The 20,204-nt window shown below is 31.8% G+C and overlaps 1 protein-coding gene across 1 annotated transcript in view; it reads right to left on the bottom strand.

Annotated features, from left to right (window-relative positions):
• Positions 1-20,204, bottom strand: part of CADM2 (cell adhesion molecule 2) — a 307,663-nt gene that overhangs the window by 54,428 nt on the left and 233,031 nt on the right. Inside the window, exon 8 of the mRNA XM_007164098.2 lies at positions 9,070-9,189. Within this exon, the coding sequence (XP_007164160.2) occupies positions 9,070-9,189 (120 nt within the window). The remainder of the gene's footprint in view (positions 1-9,069; positions 9,190-20,204) is intronic.

Raw genomic sequence — 20,204 nt, forward strand, 5'->3', positions numbered from 1 at the left:
ATTAAAGTACCACTCTTTGCGAACTGCCCCTTTCCTGGCTCCAGTTCTTCTGACTAGGATAACCCTATTTACTGCCTTTGGCCCTTCAGGCCTGGTGCTGGTAACAGCATCTTGCTATTACGAGTTCAATTGTGCTTCTCCCTTATTAGTTTCCCAAACTCTGCCTATATTTCTGTGAAAGTGTCCTCATTAAAAACTCTTTAGCTACACCCTTTTGAGACTGCAGTCAGTTCCTACTGATATCCTGAGTCACACACTATCTAAATGAGTAAAAAATAATAATCTTATAATCAATATTTAGGAAACATGACTTCAAGGAAAAAGAAAAAAATGCATTAAGACCATCGTAATTTACCCAGCTTAACACAGACTACCCTAGAAGAGCACTATGCTTCTTTATTATGAAACTTGGGTTTTAGACATCAAGAATGGTTCAAATGCTTTTGAAAAAAAATATGTTTCTCAGTGAATCTAACGCAATTCTTCATGTTAGTTCAAAGTTGCTTCCTCCTTTCCTACTTAAACTTTCACTGATCAGCATTCTTTGCTTACTAATGGGTTACACAAAAGGCCCCTGGGAATGTTTGAGTTCATCTCTTTTTTTCTAAAGTGAAAAATAAGTGGTCTTAAATTAGGTATTCCCATTTATTATACTGAACACTTTGAACAGTATTCCCTTTACACTAATGTAATTCTTTAAACAATATTGGTGAAGAAAGTTTAATTTCTGTTCTTACTCACCTGTTAGAATTTATAGTAACTTTATTGACTATTTTATTGACTCTTTTTTAACACTATGAATGCAGATTTTTATCTGTGAAACTGCTACATATCATTGGTCTTGACAGGTTTTCTGGCAATAGTTTAAACCTGTGCACCTACTGGGACAATTGCTTTTTCTTAGTCATTTTTCTTAATAATTTTATAAAGACATTTCTTTAGTTAAGAGTCAGTGTTATCACAGCTTCAGCATAAGCAATTCTGATAATAAAATTGTATAAATATTATGTATGTATTTGAGAAGCCATTTGGAAAAATCTGTCTCCTTGCCCTGCAATCACCTTACAGACACTTTGCATCAAGTAGCTTTTAATTTTCTGGCCACAACTTAATTTAAATGAGTACAGAAAACTAATGGGAGATTATTTGAAATCTAGAGAAATAAACTACTGTATTATTGAAGCAAGAGATGTTTTAAAATATAAAAATTATCCCAGTACTTACTGTAATTCCACGAAGTTATATTTAATAGATTGTATTAGACCCTCCTCAGAAGTCATGCTTTGTGGCATTTGCTCTTATTTACTGTCCTGGCAGAAAGTTCCGGCTGAAGTCAAGGTCACCTTCTATCCCAAAGTTGGCATAATTAGTATCAATTCAGTGTTTCGCCAAGCTTACACAGGAGGTTATTAACTGTGTTTCATGTGGAGTGTCAAAGAAGCAAGGGCAGTGCTGGCAATCTTTTCAGCTTCAAAGGCACAGTTCATAAATTTAATTCATTGGTTAGTAAGAAAGATACAACCAGTGTATTAATGATTTTTAAAATAATTTCAGAGATGTTCTGGAAATACATTTATTCATATATGTAGGCCAAGGTTTTAAAATATAAAACAGATTATCCTCCTAATAATAAGTAACTCATTTATTCTTAATATTTTATAAGCGATGTGCTTTCTGGAATATAATACTTACAGACATTTTTGAATTAATATTTATATGTGTTTGCATATTATATAAAAATGAATTCAAGAAAATGGCACATAGTTTACTAGGGAACATTTTCTTTTCTTCTTAGAGGTTGTTTTGCAGGAAATGTATATATTATTAGATTATATTAAATCTAGAATTATTATCATAAGATCAATTAAGACACACATTTATACAAGTAGAAACAATATTAGTAGAACTGTTTACTTAAAAGAAATATAAACTAATGGAACAAGATTTCTGTTTAAATTTATCTAAGCCAAAGAAATAAGCTTAAAATGAAACTCTTAAAAATGTTTGATGTTTTAAATTGCACAAGCCACAAGAATGCCCTTAGAAAATAGAATAGAGCATAAGTGTTCTGCTTCCCTTAATAGGTGGTATGGGGAAGAAAATATGAATACCGTTTTCTTCAGATATTTCCTAAATGCCATAAAGACATAAGTAAATATTTAAAGATTTTCAAACTTTGCCAGAGTTCACCTTCATACAAGTCAGAGGCAAATGCTCCACTTGGTTTCAGAAATGGTTATACACAACAAGCGATTCTTATTCCAAATAAGATCTACTAGAATAGAAAGAATAACTTTAGCATCCTATGCTATCTTGGAATAACCTAATCTGAAACATTGCCATTATTCCAATGTGTGGGTCTATAGCTGAGTAAGAGACCAGGACCCCCAGTCAGCGCTCCTACCCATGTCTGGCCTGTAGCCACTCCTTTCAGCATTAATAATATGGTACTTTTAGCAAGGTTGAGAGTGAGCATACATCATGCTTATCCTTTCCAAGTGAGAAGCATTTTTAATATCCTGTTTCCATTATGAACTATGTTTCATGTATTTAATTTTGAAACAGAGTCAACTTTATATAGTAATTATGGTTTTTAAAAAGACTAGTGGAAATTTAGCTACACTTACAGCCTAAATGTAGAAACCTATCTTTTTGCAGATAAGCAGGTCCCTCTATATGGATCATCTGGAGACTGAAATATTACTTAATTTTTGTCAAGTGAAAAAAAGCCCAACATATTGACACTTAATTTTTAAAAGCTCACAGCACCATGCAAATTGTGTTTTATTACCACCAATAAAATCAGAAACATTTTTAATAGCTAAACACTCATAATACAAGCTTATAAACAACTTCTTGATTTGCACACTTTGGGATTTAACTCTGTCAAGATGATATATTTTACCATTGCAAATGCTCTATTTGAATGCATTTATTATGACTAACTCAGAGCTATAATGATTTTACTCCATTCATTCTTTCTCAGTGCTGGTGTTCTCTTTTATTCTGATAAACGTTTCTTTATCTCTATGTATTCTATTTTTAAAGTATCTGTGCCAAAAAGGGGAGGAGGGCACACATTAATGAAACCAAATAAAAATAAAATATAGACTAGATTTTCTTTGACATAAAGGAAATAGAGATTAGAAGCACAGGTCAGATCATTATTGCTTTTTAACCTGATTTAATTAAATAGATGTTTCAGACAGTGGTTTGATGTACTCATGTATGCATTTTGTGTTTATTTTAAGTTAGCATATTGTATTTCGAAGCCAGAGAAATGAAACAACAATTGAAGTAGGAATCTGCATATGAAAATACTATTTCATAAACAACATTCTAGGCAACTGCATTTCATTAAAAATGCCCACATTAAATATGAGTAGAATGTTACAATTCATCTCAATTTCTCTATACTGGCACAAAGTAAATACTTCGGCAATTTATTTTAATTTGATATAGCTTAACTTTGTGTATATGATTTTTTTTCTACACGTCACTAAGATTGCTTCAAGAAATCTTTAGAGAAGGGAGATCTTTCAAACAGCAATATTTTGGGATTATACTTAATGGTCAACCATGTCCCTAAATTCATATACATTTAAATAGTTAAATTTTATGATTCACATGATTTTAAAATTACAGTGGACCTTTAATTCTAGACTGGATCTATACTCATTGTAGATGTATGCTAAAATTCATTCTATTCTACATGAATAATTTAAAATATTTTACTTAATATTACATTTTTAGACATAATAACTAAATTAATATGTAATTTAATTGTGAAGAATTGACATTAAGTTTGTGCTTGACATTAAACTTTTGATTGCAGAAGCACGCATTTCAAAAAGACATCCACCTTGAATAAACATATTGTCAGCTGTAGCAAAACAACCAGGTAAGGAACTAGGCTGCCCCACCCGTGAAGTTCTTTTTGTCAGAAAGCCCTGGGTAACCTAGATAACTGATCACCTTGGGTAGCCTGGTTTCTCCCTTCCTGTGCCCTAATTCCCATTCTTATGCTTTAAATTAACCAATAAAGGGTGAACCCACAAAACTCTAGACACCCCACCTTTGAACCCTAATAAAGGCAGAGCCCAGGTCTGTGCGCTCTCTTTCTCTTTTTACCTGTGACCTCACTATGTGGCCCTCCAGAATCTCTGAGTAATAATTTTGTTCCTCAAAGTTCCCTATTGGTTTCTTGCTGAAGTACAGCCTGCGATCATATTAAGAACAAGGGCTGGTCCAACCTCAACATTTGGCCCTGGTGGAGGAAATGTCTGTGAGGGCTCCTAAAAGCAATAGGAGCTGAGGCAAGTGCCTCAAGCATTCCTAGTGAAAAGCATCAATATCAATAGGCTGGGACCAACACAACAGTACCCATCGCTAAATTTTGTGAGATTGGTCATTATTATTCTGGTTGTAGATAATTTGATAATGGTAGATTTCTTAAATTTAAAAAATATGTCTTTTGTTTTTGTTTTGCAGTGCCATTGTGAAATAAGGTACCATTGCAATTACCTCATTAGAGTTAATAAATTGGTTCATATTACTAGACAAATGGTATGATTTTATTAACAAAAAATTATTTCACCATTTTAAAGTCTGATGTAAAACTAAATCAATACTTGAATCAATATTTCATTTGGATTTTTACATGGATTGTACAAACAATTTCATCATCACTTTTAGGATTTATTTTTTCCTATCCTATATACTGAAATGCATGAAGTATTTGAACAGACCCTTAGTATTAGGACAGGGAGTATATCAGATATTTCACATCTTCTCTCCATATATGTCATTTCATTTCTATACTTGTAGTGCAATTACAGTCTTACAGAGGCAGAGACAGACAATAATTAGGCATTTAGGAGTTCTTCTGTGTTGGTAAATACAAAAGATTCAGTTGTGAATTCTAATTTTAAAAATCATGATAAATGGACATAATCACTGATATATCTCACTGTGTCTCATATATGTTTCTTGACTTTTCAATACCTTTATATCATGATCTGTAAATGAGGGTGCTTGCTGTTAAAGATTCCTAGATTATGAGATAGTTTATATAAAATTAAAATTATACAGTATGATAAAAAATTTTTAAAAATGCTTTCAAATTAACGATACCATGCAAAAATAATATTAATACTAGAAATCACATCAGGTCATTTGGAAGCCTTTTATAAATTATCATATTTAACTCATTAAAGTTTATCTCATTAAAAATTTATTACAGTGACCTAAAAAAAACCCCAAATTTATAGAAGAGTATATATATAGATATATAGATATAGATATACAGATATATATCTTTTGAAATAGTTGATAGGTTTAATCAGGCCACTAGTCTTAAAAAGTTGCAATTTCCATAAGCAGAAAATTAAAATGTGTTGTAGCAGTGATGCTTTGTAATGTAAATATTTAAGAGATCTATAAAATGTTCAGGTTTTAGGTATATGATAAATAAATAAGAACCCTATAAAATTCATAGAAAATTTATAAATTGTTGTTATAGTCAAGGATAGATAAGTAAGTTCCATATGCTCTAGTGCCATTTTAATATTTAATTTTTTCACATAACCAATTAAAAATAGGTTTGAAATTAAAATGTAATCAGTGCACTAACACCAAAGAATTTTGCCAGAATTAAAACTAGAATTACTATAGGAAAAATATACCATTTCAGATGCAACTACATGTGAACACACTTGTTTTACTTAAAAGAACTAAGCAATCATTGTCATACATTGAGTGCTGATTATGTTGCCGGAACTCTAGGCATTATCCAATCCTCAAGGCAATCTGAGAATTAAGTGTTTCTCATTTTTCTGACGAAAATGCTGATGCTAAATTTGGTTCATCGTCTAAGACCAAAGACTTTGTAAACAGAAGAACTGAAACTCACACCTAAAGATATCTCTCAGGCTCACTTATTCTCTGTCTTTCCCATGACTGTTCAAGTTTGCTCCCTTCTCTGTGTTATAGCACCCTTTTTTGTAACAAGGTACTGCTAATTGCCCGCTTTTCTTCCATATGGTTGAAGCTCCTCTCCCTGCATACAGGGATGCATTTCATATACAAACTGAAGAGATGTGCAAATTCTCAAGGTTATGACTAACAACTTGAGTAGTTTATTTTGGTCTATTTTATCTTGATTTTTAATAAAGCTACAGCTATGATTCTTTATTTTTAATTGGATGTTTATCATATCTTAGGATAGAAAACTCAGCAATGGCAGGGGTGGTGAAAGAGTGTAAATGGAGATATGAACAGTGATTCATTTGTGGTCATTTATTAAATAAGTATGTATATAGTGAGATAAATGTTACAGTTTATGAAATTTGAAGAGATGCCATTTAAACCTAATAAAATTAAATACAGTCAGCTTAGTAATTTAGATTACTGAATGAGAGAAAGGGATGAAGAAAGTAAACAAAAAAGATTGGCAAGCTGAAAATATTTAGTTCCTAGCGTTTCTTAGGAAACATATTCTTATTATATCTTTTAAACTATAATTTGGAAACATCTTTCACTAATTTATAGATAAATGAATTCCACTTAAAATATAATTGCACCTGAAACCTCTAATTTAATAGGTAATGCACAGCTAAGTGAATATCATATAAATTAAAAGGAATAGAGTACAAAAATCATAAAATATTTATTTATTGACTGAATCCCCACCTCCTTCAAATACGGAAGAACATTAATCATGCAGGTGAGCTTGGTGACTTTCTTCAATTCCCAGTTGTTCGTTGAAGGTAGGAGGGAAAAATAGACATTACACTAACATTCAATGTTGGTGCTACTATTTTTTCTGTATAAAGTAGATGCTATGAATTGCCTAACTCATAAAATACGTTTTCTTTTCACATATCTGGGTGTCATTTGAAAAATAATATCTTGCAGCTGTTAAGTAAAAAAAGAAGGAATGGGGGGTATGTGTGTGTGTGTGTCTTCTTTGAGGTTTATTTCTTTGTGTGTTCCTTTGAAGGAAAAATAAATTTTTTCAGCACTTTTGAATTCCATGGTGTAAAGTTCACAAAACATCTTAGGAAACCTTTAAAAAATGAATTTCCTTGAAAAAGTAGAAAATTGATTTCTTTTTAGCAGGCTGGTTAAAACGGAACAGGTAAGAGTCACTTAAGATGCATGTGAACAAATATAAAAGATTTGTTAAACACTTCACTTTGAAATAAAATATTTTCTATTATTTTAGCCTAATATATATATATACTCACAAAGAATATGAATATTTTTCATTAATTAAGTATAGACACTGATTATTTGGGGGAAATGCATCAATTTAATTGCTAGTGATTTCAGATACAATATGTTTAATCCCCATAATTTTAGGACCTGGCATAGTGCCATTTATATATACAGCAGGTACTTGATAAATATTTATTGAAGAAGAAATGAACTAGACTTTTTTTTGTTATAATTAGGTCTTTTAAAAAAAGTTAAGTCAATATATATCTCTCTCCTTTTCCAACAAAATGATTTGTTTGTACAGTCAGAACTTAACAATATCATAGAGATTTTGTTGGTAAGCAGTAAATTGCATTTCATTTGAATTACTGTTTGTAAAAATATCTTTAGAAAAACAATAAATTAAAGCAAAGTAGAACTTTAGATATCTTACATTTCATATAACATCATAAAGTATTTTTTAACTTTTTCTTCATTTTTATTATTTTTCTACTCATTTTTATATAAGTTGTTATAAGAATGATCTTTAAACTCTTCTACTTATAGATTTAGTTCAAATACAGTTTTTTTAGTAATACTAGGTATTTTGAGAAATTCTTATTGTTAGTATCATCAAGCTTTAGCTATCAATCTTGTACACTGTATAACAGAATTGACCAAATTATTAAATATTAACAATTATTAGATACTAAAATATTTTTCTGGAACAAGAGAAAAAGTAATATAATAACTATAAAGTAAAAGCTAGCAGCAACTCAATATAATATTGAGAATTACTAAAAATTCTAAGAAACACAAACAGTCTAATTGAACAGTCTTTACAAGTGAAGGAAAATAATATTAAGTCTATCCTTGACAAAATTTTAGATATATATTATTGTAAAGTCCTCATGATTTCAAATTAAATTGTTACATTTAACACATATTAGGACAGCCAACATGACACAAAACATGTATAAGAGTAAATGACAGACTTAAATAGGACAAATTGTCTCTGAACATTGCTTATGCAGAAATAAAGTTTAAAATGTGTATTTCTCTAATGTGCTCAAACAACTTTTTATTTGTTCATCATCTACTAACCACTTAAAGACTACTCAGAAATGCTTTTTTATATTTCTGAACCATGACATAATAATTATTTTTGCCCTTAAGGATTACTTCAATATCTTTTAGGTTGCTCTGTTTGAGACAAACATACTTATTGGTAAACTGATGCCAGAAATTACTCATGGAGCCAACCATTAATTCCTGTCATCCTGGACAAGTCTAGAACATTTGCTTTCAGAACATTCTGTTAGTAGAATAAGTAGCTCCACTCAGCAAATCACTTTAGGCTGACATATTGAATATTTACCTAAAAGTTCTATGTGTAGTTTATAATGACCCCTGTATTATGCCAATTTTACAACAAATTCAACACTGCAGGCATTTTAATCTAGTTGCAGAGGAATAACAAATCATTAACATTAAACTAGGGTCTTAAAAAAAGCAAAAACTACCTCTGCATTTTTGAACATCTTATTTCTTTGCATTTATAGGGTAAGGAAAAAAAAAAAAAAACAGTGTCCCATGTTCACATTTTAAACTCTCAATGTTGCAGAGCTCCATATATTCTCAACCTATATTCTGAAACATTTTCATAAGAGTCATAACTGACACTAAGAAAAATTAAAATGTACCATCTTGTCTCATATTTTATTCCAACAACCCTAACTGATAGTACCTGAGGTGACTTACTTACTTCTTAGAAGTAAGTAAAATTGGATCTCTATTCCTCTACCCTTTATAAAACCTATAAAAGCTCTATTTACTGTGTTTTCCAGGCCATAACAAAGAAGCATACTGTACCTCGTATGTTGCTGGATGTTGCAGATGTGGTTTGGCTGGCTGTTATGGCTACAGTGGTTGTGACTGTTGCAGTGGTAAGGGAGGGGATGATAGTAGTGGGAAGCAAAGTGTTGGGAACATCTGGTGAGTGGAAAAAGAAATATAAAACAAAATCATATCATGCAAACAAAAGAGAAACACAAATGATTCAAATTACAAATACATATATCTTATTTGGGTTTAACTTTTAACAGGCTTAAACAGATTATCAGGTACAAAGCTGGCAGTACCACGCAGTTCTTGTCATTTTTTTTTCATTGATTTTTCATGCTCCTACACAAAGCAAAAACTTGGAGCAATGTTTGATTATAAGCAGATTGCCTGCAATATTTAGAGTAAAACTTAAAATGACAAGAATTCATTCGTTCGCTGAGTCGTTTAAAAAGTTTGACATGCAGTAGCAAAATACAGAGAGGTAAAACAGAAACTGACATGCTTTGTCAAAGAAGTAAACAAAGAAACAACACAACAGAAAATAAACACAAATAACACCACCAGATAAGATTAAAGAAATGTTAACGATGGATGAATATATGCATGTTATATACTCTTTGATTTTTTTTAGGCAAACAATGATAGGAAATAGGATGAAAGCAATCTTTAGATACAAACAAAAAAGAAGCCAATTGTTACTATTATTATTACCATTACTTTGCTTTTCCTTTTCTCACAAATGGTGTTAATGTACAGTTTAGAATCTTATAATTCTTACCCTGATTAGCTGGTAACGCCTTCTAACAATTTTGCAGTACCTAGAAGTCTTTAACAAGTATTGGGTCAACTAGCATGGAAGTCAATATTCTGAACTGTTTATGACTTATTTTATTTGGCATACCTAGGAGAAGTTATTGAACATATATCTGAACCATAACATTCAACCCCTAGTCCATAATCAGTCAAAGTTGGCAAAAGTTGACAGTAGATTCAAATACAGAGAACATAAGAAAGAGAAAAAATAGCTTAGAGTTTAACACCAAAATCTTCCTTCCTTTCACTCAAAAGCAGCTAAAACTTTGAAAAGCAGCATAGAGAACACTGAAACAATATAGCTGGTGTCAAGCAATGAGAACTTCAGTAATATCCTCAGAGAGTCAAATCTTGTCTCAAGTGGATAGGCATATAATTTACACAGTGAGGAAATTAGAAACAGTTCACAAATTACCTGTAATTACTGTGCTGGGGTTTGATTTCACATGTTTGCTACACAGCTCCTATATATTCAGAGTGTTTGACAGATTATTTTGCTATTAAAAAGCTTCCTGTCATTCTCTCAGTTAAAGTCTCTGAGTCACACCAAATTTTTTCTAGTTCCTTACTTCTGATAAATAGCCCTACTCAATCCTCAGACTTTAACCTGCTGAATTCTCTATGCTGGAGACATCAGAAAACAGCATGAGATCAGTCTCTTATCTTTGGTATTTATGTTTACACCTGTTTCCTGGCCAGTCACATTAAGAAAACAACATTCTGAAAACCCAATGGTGCTACATTAATCACTAGAGAAAATGGGTATTGTCTGGAGTGCGATTACCATGATCATAAAGTAGAACTGACTTCAACAACATTATAGATGAATAAATATTATGTATATATGCACATATGCTTCTTGTTTACTAATTTCTGTAATAACTTCTTATTTTCATTGTAAGCTTTCCTAAATAGTTTAGGCAGGCTGGAGGTAAATGAAAGACATTTTCTAAATTTAAAAAAAGTAATTTTAATTTTCACACATTTCCAAAATAGAAAATAATACATTCTTTGTCTGTTAGCAAAATCATTTGCTCATTAGGATCTCAAAATATATGTATTTCATTAGTGCAAAGGGAAATATCTTCCGGGGCTAACAAATATAAGAATATACAATAATATTAGTCCTTTAAAACTCCATGGAAAGAACCCAAGATTACCAAACCTATCACAGATTATAAAATATCACATTATTTGCTATCAGACAATGGGTTAGAATAAAATTTCATTGTATCTGAAAAGCAGTGTTTCAAAACCAGCTATATTATTTGATTCTGGAGTGCAAATAACAGACTTTGGTGTTTTTTTTTAAGCCAAAAAACCCCATATTGTTTGGATTTTTTTTCTTACTTCATATCAACAAAGATGGGTAATAATTAACTCTGATTTGTTTTGGAGATAGTCTATATATTTTCATGAGCATTCTTATATAAGCCAACAATATCCTATTTCCCATATGAAGATGCATGATATATAGGGTTTCACCCCCCAGGCTAATATTCAAAAAACATTTAAAAAATGGGTAGTTTTAATAATTGTTAATCCACTTTAAGAGAACTGTCCTAGAGTCTTCTACAGGGTCCAGATAGATGAGGTAACACCACTAACCATTATTGACTCATAGTCTGGCTCTTGCTTATCTGCTCGTCATTCTCATCTTCTCCCCTTGACTTCATATGTACCTAAAAACAAACTGGCTAAAAGCAATTTGATGGAAAGAGCCTTGGCCGATATGACAATTGGGTCAAGAAAATGACCCGTCAAATAAGAAACCTCTCCCAGTCACTGTTACATATTTTTAATCACTAGTAACATTATTTCATCCTACATGTTCTGAAACATTTTAAACACTTGCATTTTTGCGAAAATTTTGAGGGTTTCATCATTCTGTTCTTTCTTTTTATCACACATTCATGTCCATCCAATTATTTCAACTCTATTGTGAAATAGCAAAAGTTGAAATAATCTTAATATTCAATACCAGGAGATTAATCAGAATCAACTACAACTCAAAAATGTAAGATTAGTTGGAATTAGTTGGAATTCTCAGAAAGACCAAGGAAATTGTGTGATATTTCTCTTACCTAAACTTTCTATTGTTCTGATTTTATTGCTGTCAGTCTCCCCACTTGGCAATTAATCTTTGAATAGAACTCTGCCTACTTTATTGTTGGTACCTTAGCACAATTTAGAAGGTCAATAGAAGTTTACTAAATGAATTTGTTCATAGCATTATAAAAATAAAACATATTTTAGGGGATCTAGAAAAGTTCACTTTTTTGACAGGTCAACTAGTCAATATAGAACTAAAATATTTCATTACTTCTGCTCAAAAAAAATTCTTCTCTGTGTTTAATACATATAATTTTTATTTTCTGAAGTATACATTTTCAAGATTACAACCTACAAATTCTTTCTTCAATAAATTGCCTTGCTAACAAAATGAATCTTTGCCTACATATCCTGCAACTCTGAAAGCTGTGTGAGCCTAACCTGAGATTCATGTATTCCACACCACCTTATGAACTCTCTCCATTTTCAACCGATTTGAGACTTTCCAAGAAAGGGTGTACGGAGGGTGTACGACCAGGAGGGCCCGCTAAGTAACTCTCATTGTGATCAGTGGTGAATGAAATCAACAAATTTATGAGTTGTCTATTATTATCCCCACTTAATGGATGAAAGAACTTTGAGATAGTTTCCTCATCTTGAAAATTACACACATATGTATATATATGTATAAATATGTTATATTATAGAGAATATTTTCTTAAACCTAAGTATAATGGAGAGAGAAATTTATCTAACACTCCCATCTCAAGATCATTTATTTTATCTGCCTGATTGTAACTCTTGTCAAGGCAGAAATTAGTAAAATTCTGAGCTGCCTTCGCCTTCCGAAGTCCAAACACCCACCTCTCTGGTTTTTATCCTACAAATGAGTGGCAACATTTGGAAACATTCAGCAATTATTTTAAAGGTCCTGGTTTGATGCATTCACTTTTGGCCTTTTATTTAAACATTGATTATGAGAATGAAGCTACATTTTCATAAGGAAATACGAAATTGGAAACATGAGTAACAATAATTTGCCTTAGTTTTAAGGTATCTAGAATCCTGTACCTTTTAAAAACCATTATGTTGTTACTACAAAGAATACTCAATCAAATATAGTACAGGATAGAAAATGCAGGTCATTTTGTCCCCTAAGACGCATCCATTTTTATCTCTCCAAATAATAAAAATACATTGATTCATATGCAGAAGAATTACAAACATGTGCACACACATAATAAAAGTAAGTTACTCCTGGTTCAACATTAATTTACTAATTCTGTTTATAAAGCCACATAATCTGCAATCATATTAATATTATAAGTAATTTGCTGAATATGACTTAAATTTAGAAGATTTTAATATAGGCCTTACATGTTTATATCCTATGATTTAAATGGACATTAAGATAACTATAAATAAAAAATAGAAAAATTAATGGTATGTAATTTATGAATATTAAAATTCAGGAATGATAACTGTCTAATAGGTCAGTCAATTAACTACATGATATTTCATCTCTGTTTTCTACAATACAAAGATGGGCTCAAATCTTTTATTGTCATTTTCCTTGGAGAGCATGTTAATTTAATCAAATACTGTTGAATTTGCCTGGAAAAAAAATGGTTAAAATAAGAAGTTCAGCATTTACAAAAGAAATTTACTGTATTATATATTTTCTAGATGTTAAAGTATAAATAATGAAGTTAGTAATTGATAAAATATGTAGTGCATAAAAAAAGGTATCTTGAGAAGTGCACAAAGTGAAAATAACTAGATTTTATTTTTTAATTTTAGTTTAGACCTGATCAGATAAATTAGCAAATATAGATAAATTATTCAGATATAATTTAAATCCAAACAAGAGAAAAGTTCTTCAAAATCAGAAATAAAAGCATATTCTAGTTAATAAGAAATTTGTTTGAATATGATATAGAAATATTTTCAAGTTGTTAAAAATTTTTATCACAATATATACAAATGTGTAACAACAGATTCTCTGAAATTGTGATTATGTGTTTAAAATCTTTGCCTAGCACATTAAATCTTAGGGGACTTCTTATTTACTATATACTAAAATGGATAAATCTTGCTAAAATAGCTTCATGATTTAAGTAAGATATTAAAATTAATTCATATAGGTCTATGACTCATTATCTAAAACTTTATAGTTTTAGTGAAAACCATAGGATCCATAGTAAAATCAGGGATGTCCTTTAAAGGAAAAATTTGAGCATTTTTATTGACAGGAAACTGAGAAAAATAAAGGTCCCAGGCATGAAAATATTTGCATATAGTTTTCCCTACACATAAGATGTGAATTAAAATAAATTACAGTTTTCATTTGTTTGTAACATATATAAAGTGATATTCTGACATAAAAGGAAAATTCAGGAGTATTTCAATAATGTCAGACAGAACCCCAAATCTAGTCAACTGCACAACTGCATATTAGTGCAGACAAAGTCTAAGTAGGCTGCACAAGTTACTCATGTGAGTGACTGTTGGGTTACAAATAAATGCAGTGTAAATACTGTGGGTTACTTCTGTAAGAACCTATTCACTTGCAGAAACACAATTTTAGCTCACACAACAAAGCTGTTGAATCAGGAAACTAAAATCTTTGTGTCCAGAGACCATGGCTAAACTTTGCTATGATAAATTCATCAGTACACCATGTCTCCTGCTTAACCTACATGACTCTGATGTGAACTCCAAACTGCACCCACCATTGTCTTGAGATGTCTCAGTGTTAAGGTTTTCTGGAACAACAGGGGCTAGAGTTCTTCAGAGCATATGTATGCCTGGCTTCTTTTCTTTATTTCTTATAGTACCAAGTTAACATAAACAGAAAAGCAAAGCCTGGAGCACAAGACATCTTCCCTGACACAAGTGCTTTCCCCAAGTTCTAGACTCAGCTCTTTCTGTTCTCTTTGCTGCCATGTTCTCAGAGCCACATCCTGTTTCACAACATTAGTTTTCTCTTTCTTGTCTATCTTTCAAGTCCAGTTTAAATACGATCTCATTTGTAAAGCATCCCCCAATTCTGTAGAGTTAATACCTTCCCTCAGCGTGCTTTCAAGCACTTTGCACACACCTCTACACATGCTTATTATACATTATATGACCATGACATGTATATTTATGTACCTATCTTTCCAATAAACTGTAAGCTCAATCTTTATAAATCAACTTGTCTTTGTTTCTAAAAATATAATTTTGACTTGGGACAAATTTACTCTGACCCAACCCCTCAGTATCACCCAATCTCATCTTAGAATAGTCTCCCTTTTCTTGATGTACCTAGTAAAACACCACTCTCAAGTTTCAGCCTGATTCCTACCTGCTCTGTGAAGACTTCCTTGACCAACTAAAACCCAACTGATTTCCCTTCTCTGAATACTTTTTGTGCTTTCTGAGTTTATCTCTGTTTCCCTCATTTTGTTATCTATACCCCTCTGCCATGACAAAGATGTTTACATTCATGACACACTACTATGAACACACCCAGGGTTATGTGTCTCTCACTAGCTACATAGCTCTCTCTCTCCTTCCCTACTTATCAAAATACATGTGTAACACTATGGTAACATTTAAAAATTTTCTCTAATTAACATAATCAATTAATACACTCAACTATTCTAACTTTTATTAACAATAAAGTTCACAGTAAACAGAATACATATCAGAGCTCTTCGTGAAATCAGTGGTTGAAAACTGGGAGGCTATCACTTTCACTTGGCACTTAATGATTACTAGTGTTTTCTTTTGTTTTTTTTTTTTTTTTTCATGAACCAATAAGATGATAAGCTAACAGAAGAGTTAGACATCAACTCCATGGTATATTTCTGTGCTTCCTTAGCACCTAGTACCTAGCTCTATGCTTTGAATTTGACTGGTGCTTTATAAATAATGCATCTTTTGGTGGTAATAGCAATGTTGTCAATAGATAGGAAATGGTATCATTTTTAATAACATGAATCAGTAATTGAGCCTTACACATGGTTAATCTCTATAAAAGACTGTCCTCTCTCCTCCTTTTACCATTCATGAGGTAATTTTTAGGAATTCCTGCTAAGAGTCTTCAAGTCTAAAAAATTATTTAAAAAATTAAAATGCAGCATACTGAAGAATCTCATATTCCAAATGCAGTCTTTCAATGTTTTTAAAAGTGGTGGAGCTCTAAATCACAATATCCAATTCAAAATAACAGAAAAGGGGCCCTTTTTTTCACATCCTAATGAAGGAATTCAAAAAATGCAAACACATTTTGTTATTGGAGCTTATTAGAGCACAACAGATCCTGTATAACCTTGTCAAAATGAAATCAGTTCCAACAAGCACTGTATACAATAAACTGAAGAGTGGTACAGCACCTTTTTTCCAATAACGAGCTTTTCAGGTTAAAGGTATGCTCTGTTCTCTACAAATTCAGTGTACAATAATTTCTAACTTGTCAACCTCTTTTGTTTTGTGGCAGTTTCTCTTTTTAAAAATTGCATTCTGGCCCATTCAGAATGGATTTTCAGAGAAAAATTAAGTCTAAAGAGTCCCAGAAGCCCAAGCTGCTTGTTTCTCTCTAAGGACTAGTGTTCAATTGGGAGAAAAACTGCTACCATTTAGTTTGGACTCCATATGTCTACTTCCTTTCTGCTTTATGTCACTAACTCCCCTGGGTGGTCCCAGGATAATCAAGAGTGAATTCAAACCAAGGATTATTAGTGGAGATATAGAAGATTATTAGTGGAATATTATTAGTCACAACTCGATGTATACTAGAAGTATTAAGGTAAGAAGTGTCTGTTTGAAAGAAGTTATTCGCATATCCTAATTTTAAAAATAACAGGCATCCTTAACTTTACTGATAATTGCACTGCCATTGGAAGCAATTGTAAGAGGACAAGTTTACTGTATTTGCTTTTTTGCCTGTGCAGAGAAGGACGTTTATCTGTTCCCATTATATTCAGCTACATGTAGCAGCCTATTTGGGTTATAGCATAAGAATGGATAACAGTACCAAGGCTCTTACTTAAATGACAGCCACCAGGTTGGCAAGGCCTCAACTAGCCAGAGCATGCCTCTTCTTCCAGAGCTGTACGGTAACCTCATCTGCTTCATAAAAAGGACTCCTTTTAAAAATTAGATTTGAATACATCCCTTTTCATTCCTCTGATAGCTTCAACTGGCTTCACATACTAAATGGAATCCTCATACAATAAAAAAAAGCTGTTCTTGAAAAATGAAAAATAGAAAGTACTGCAATTTTAAACTGTAGGTGGTAACCAAAAGTCATATGTAATTACAAGAAAAGTTGATGAATAAAATCAGTTTGTCATTTGAAAAAACTATGCATTTTTTTTCTTTTAAAATACTCTTTTACATTCCAAACTGAGAAAGGAAAGTGACATTTAAAGTGGGGAAAAAATACCTTTGAAGTGGATGATTCCATACCATTTAGCTCCACCTACTTCCATACTGGGAGTTCTTTCCAAAAAGTGCTTTACCAAAAAGTAAATCAGATGATTTGATCAAACACTTTAAGTTCTGTGAGGATGTCAGTTTCCTTTGAGAGAATAGTACTGTCGCCCATTAGAAGAAAAACTTAAACCAAATATAAATATACACAAGGGGAAGTATGATATAGTAGAAAATTACTGATTGAAAAATCCAGATATTCTGATTTTTCATTTAGGTTCTGTGATAAAATAACTGAGAGACATTTTGCCTATAATTTAATCCCTCTGCATCTATGCTTCTCCATCTAAAAAAACAGCGTTTAGACCTGGTCATTTATGCATAAATGATTCTTCTTCTTATTTAATACACAAATTCCATAAAAGAGTAACAATGGGTTCTGGAATCCTGAACTAAATATCCTTAAGGCTTAACTAAACTGTGCTACTGTACTACGTTACCAACTTGTATAAGTTAAAAATTGCTGTCATTAAATTGGAAGTTATTACACAGCACTAATTCTAATGAATTCTAATTTTCACATATATGTTTGTTGTCTGATCGATTTTTAAAGTTAGTAAAATGCATTCAAATATAATGTTTAATATTGCAATATAAAAGCTTATTTAAATGAAAATTAAAGGAGAACTTGGGAGTGTTTCAAAAATATTATTATAAACTTGCTATCCTATAACTTAAAAAATCCAACAAGGGCTATTTGTAGATACTTTTTGTGCAAGCATATTAATAAAAAGAGTCTCTTGGATGTATCCACAACAGGTAATCCCTAATAAACACTAAGAATAATGTTAAGCAGAATTGTGAAGAAATGCCTATTGAGCTCCACTTTCAATATGCCCTCCTATCACCTGTAACCCTAGAATTCAGAGTTCTCATGCAAAAGCAAGGTCTTTCTTAACCTTAAAAAAGCTTATTTAATAAACTAATTCCCACATGGAATTTGGTGACACAGATTGATAACCTTCCCCAAATTATTTGTATTTAAAATATAGGCTCAATAAAGAAGTGAACATTTTACCAAAGTAATATATTTCTAATCGTGGAATTTCATATTCTCCTGGCTACGTCTCCTGAAATATTACAATTAATGAGGGGACCTTGAAACATCTGTGAAATTGTACCATGGTAAAACATATGAGTGAAAACACCTCACTGGTTTATTTTTACTAAGAAGTCCAGGCATAATTGAGAGTGTTTACTTATTTATTATAGGATCTCCAGTGCCTGGCCTAGCACTTTATATACAGCAGATACTCAAGAAAAATTTCCTGGAATAGTAAAATATTACTAGTAGTAATATCATTGTGATGTGGATTTTCAGGCCATGCCTCAGAGAAGTTTTACATCTGTTTACATTTGAAGATAAATGTTATCTTTATAAGAAATGATATATTAAAAAAAGAGAAAGGATATAGATTTCCAAAAAACAAATCCAGTTTTAGGTTAGCTATCGTCATAGAGTTTTGTGAAAAGATAAACAGACATGTGAAGTCAATTGCAAAACTCTTCTAATTTCAAAGATTTCTATTGGAGATGTGAATTCTTCTATACACAGTTATTCATACTGTGCACTGCTTAAATCTATAAGGCGCCATTTACATATGGATTGCCAAGTAAATACATCTCACTTATTTTCCCAATATTGGATGAAAGTTAAAGGTCTTGATTTTCGTGACCAAGGAATGAATATCATTACCCTGATTTGGTTCAGAAGTTAGGGCAGTGTATACACACACAAACACTTAGGTATATACGTGTATATATGTGTATGTATGTGAATATGGGTTTGTGCATATTTATGTATGTATATATGTATCTATACATACATACATATGTGTATTATTTTATTAAGGTTTCTTCTGTTGAAAGAGAGAAACAGAGAGATAAAGAAATTTAATCATTAAAGAAATATTTTTGATTGCCTGCTATTTAGAAGGCACTGTTCCAAGATAAGATTTCTGCTTTGTGCATATAATATATGCACATAAATGCATGCATATACAATATATGTACACGTGTATAATACACATATACATATACATGTACATATCTACAGTCAAATATACAACTAAAATACCAAATAATGATAAATGCCCTGCAGAGAATTAAAATAAAGTCATATGTGACTGGGAGCTGCTTTAGATAGAGTGGACAAAAAAAGGCCTCACTGAGAAGATTCATTTCATCTGAGATCTGAATTATAAGAAATCACTCTTGGAAAGACCATTCATGATGGCATTCCTTGTATCAATACTTCCTGGATAAGCATTCCAGGCAGAGGCAAAGGTCCTAAAAAGAGAAGAGCTTGAAGTCTTAGAGGAGTTGAAAGAGGACCAGGGAGACAGAACTGCGTGGAGAATGATGAAGTGTCACAGAGTAGGTGCTAAATCTGGGACTGATAAACTAGGATAATAAGAATTTGGGTTTTATACTAAGTGTGATGAAATGCCTTTGGCAAAATTTAAATGGGGAAAGACATGAAGGAATATGCATTTAAAATATTTATATATTGCAGCTGTGTGGAAAACAGACTGGAGAGGTGGAAGCAGGGAGCCCATTAGACAATGTTTCAATAGTCTAGGCTAGAAAGGATGGTGGAAAGTAGTGGACATACTGGGAGAATGGTTTGGAAACAGTGCCGGCAGAACTTGCTGATGAATTGGAAAGAAGGGCAGAGAGGATTCAAGGATAATTCTTAGATTCTGGAACAAGTATGTGATATGTTGTTACAATGTTTGTGAACACTACATTTTTGTAAGAAGCTACAAAGCAGATTTTATGTAAAATCTTCTTCTAGTTAGGCATGCCATTGTTTCTAA

Source organism: Balaenoptera acutorostrata, chromosome 4, assembly GCF_949987535.1.
Source record: "Balaenoptera acutorostrata chromosome 4, mBalAcu1.1, whole genome shotgun sequence".
Lineage (NCBI taxonomy): Eukaryota > Metazoa > Chordata > Mammalia > Artiodactyla > Balaenopteridae > Balaenoptera > Balaenoptera acutorostrata.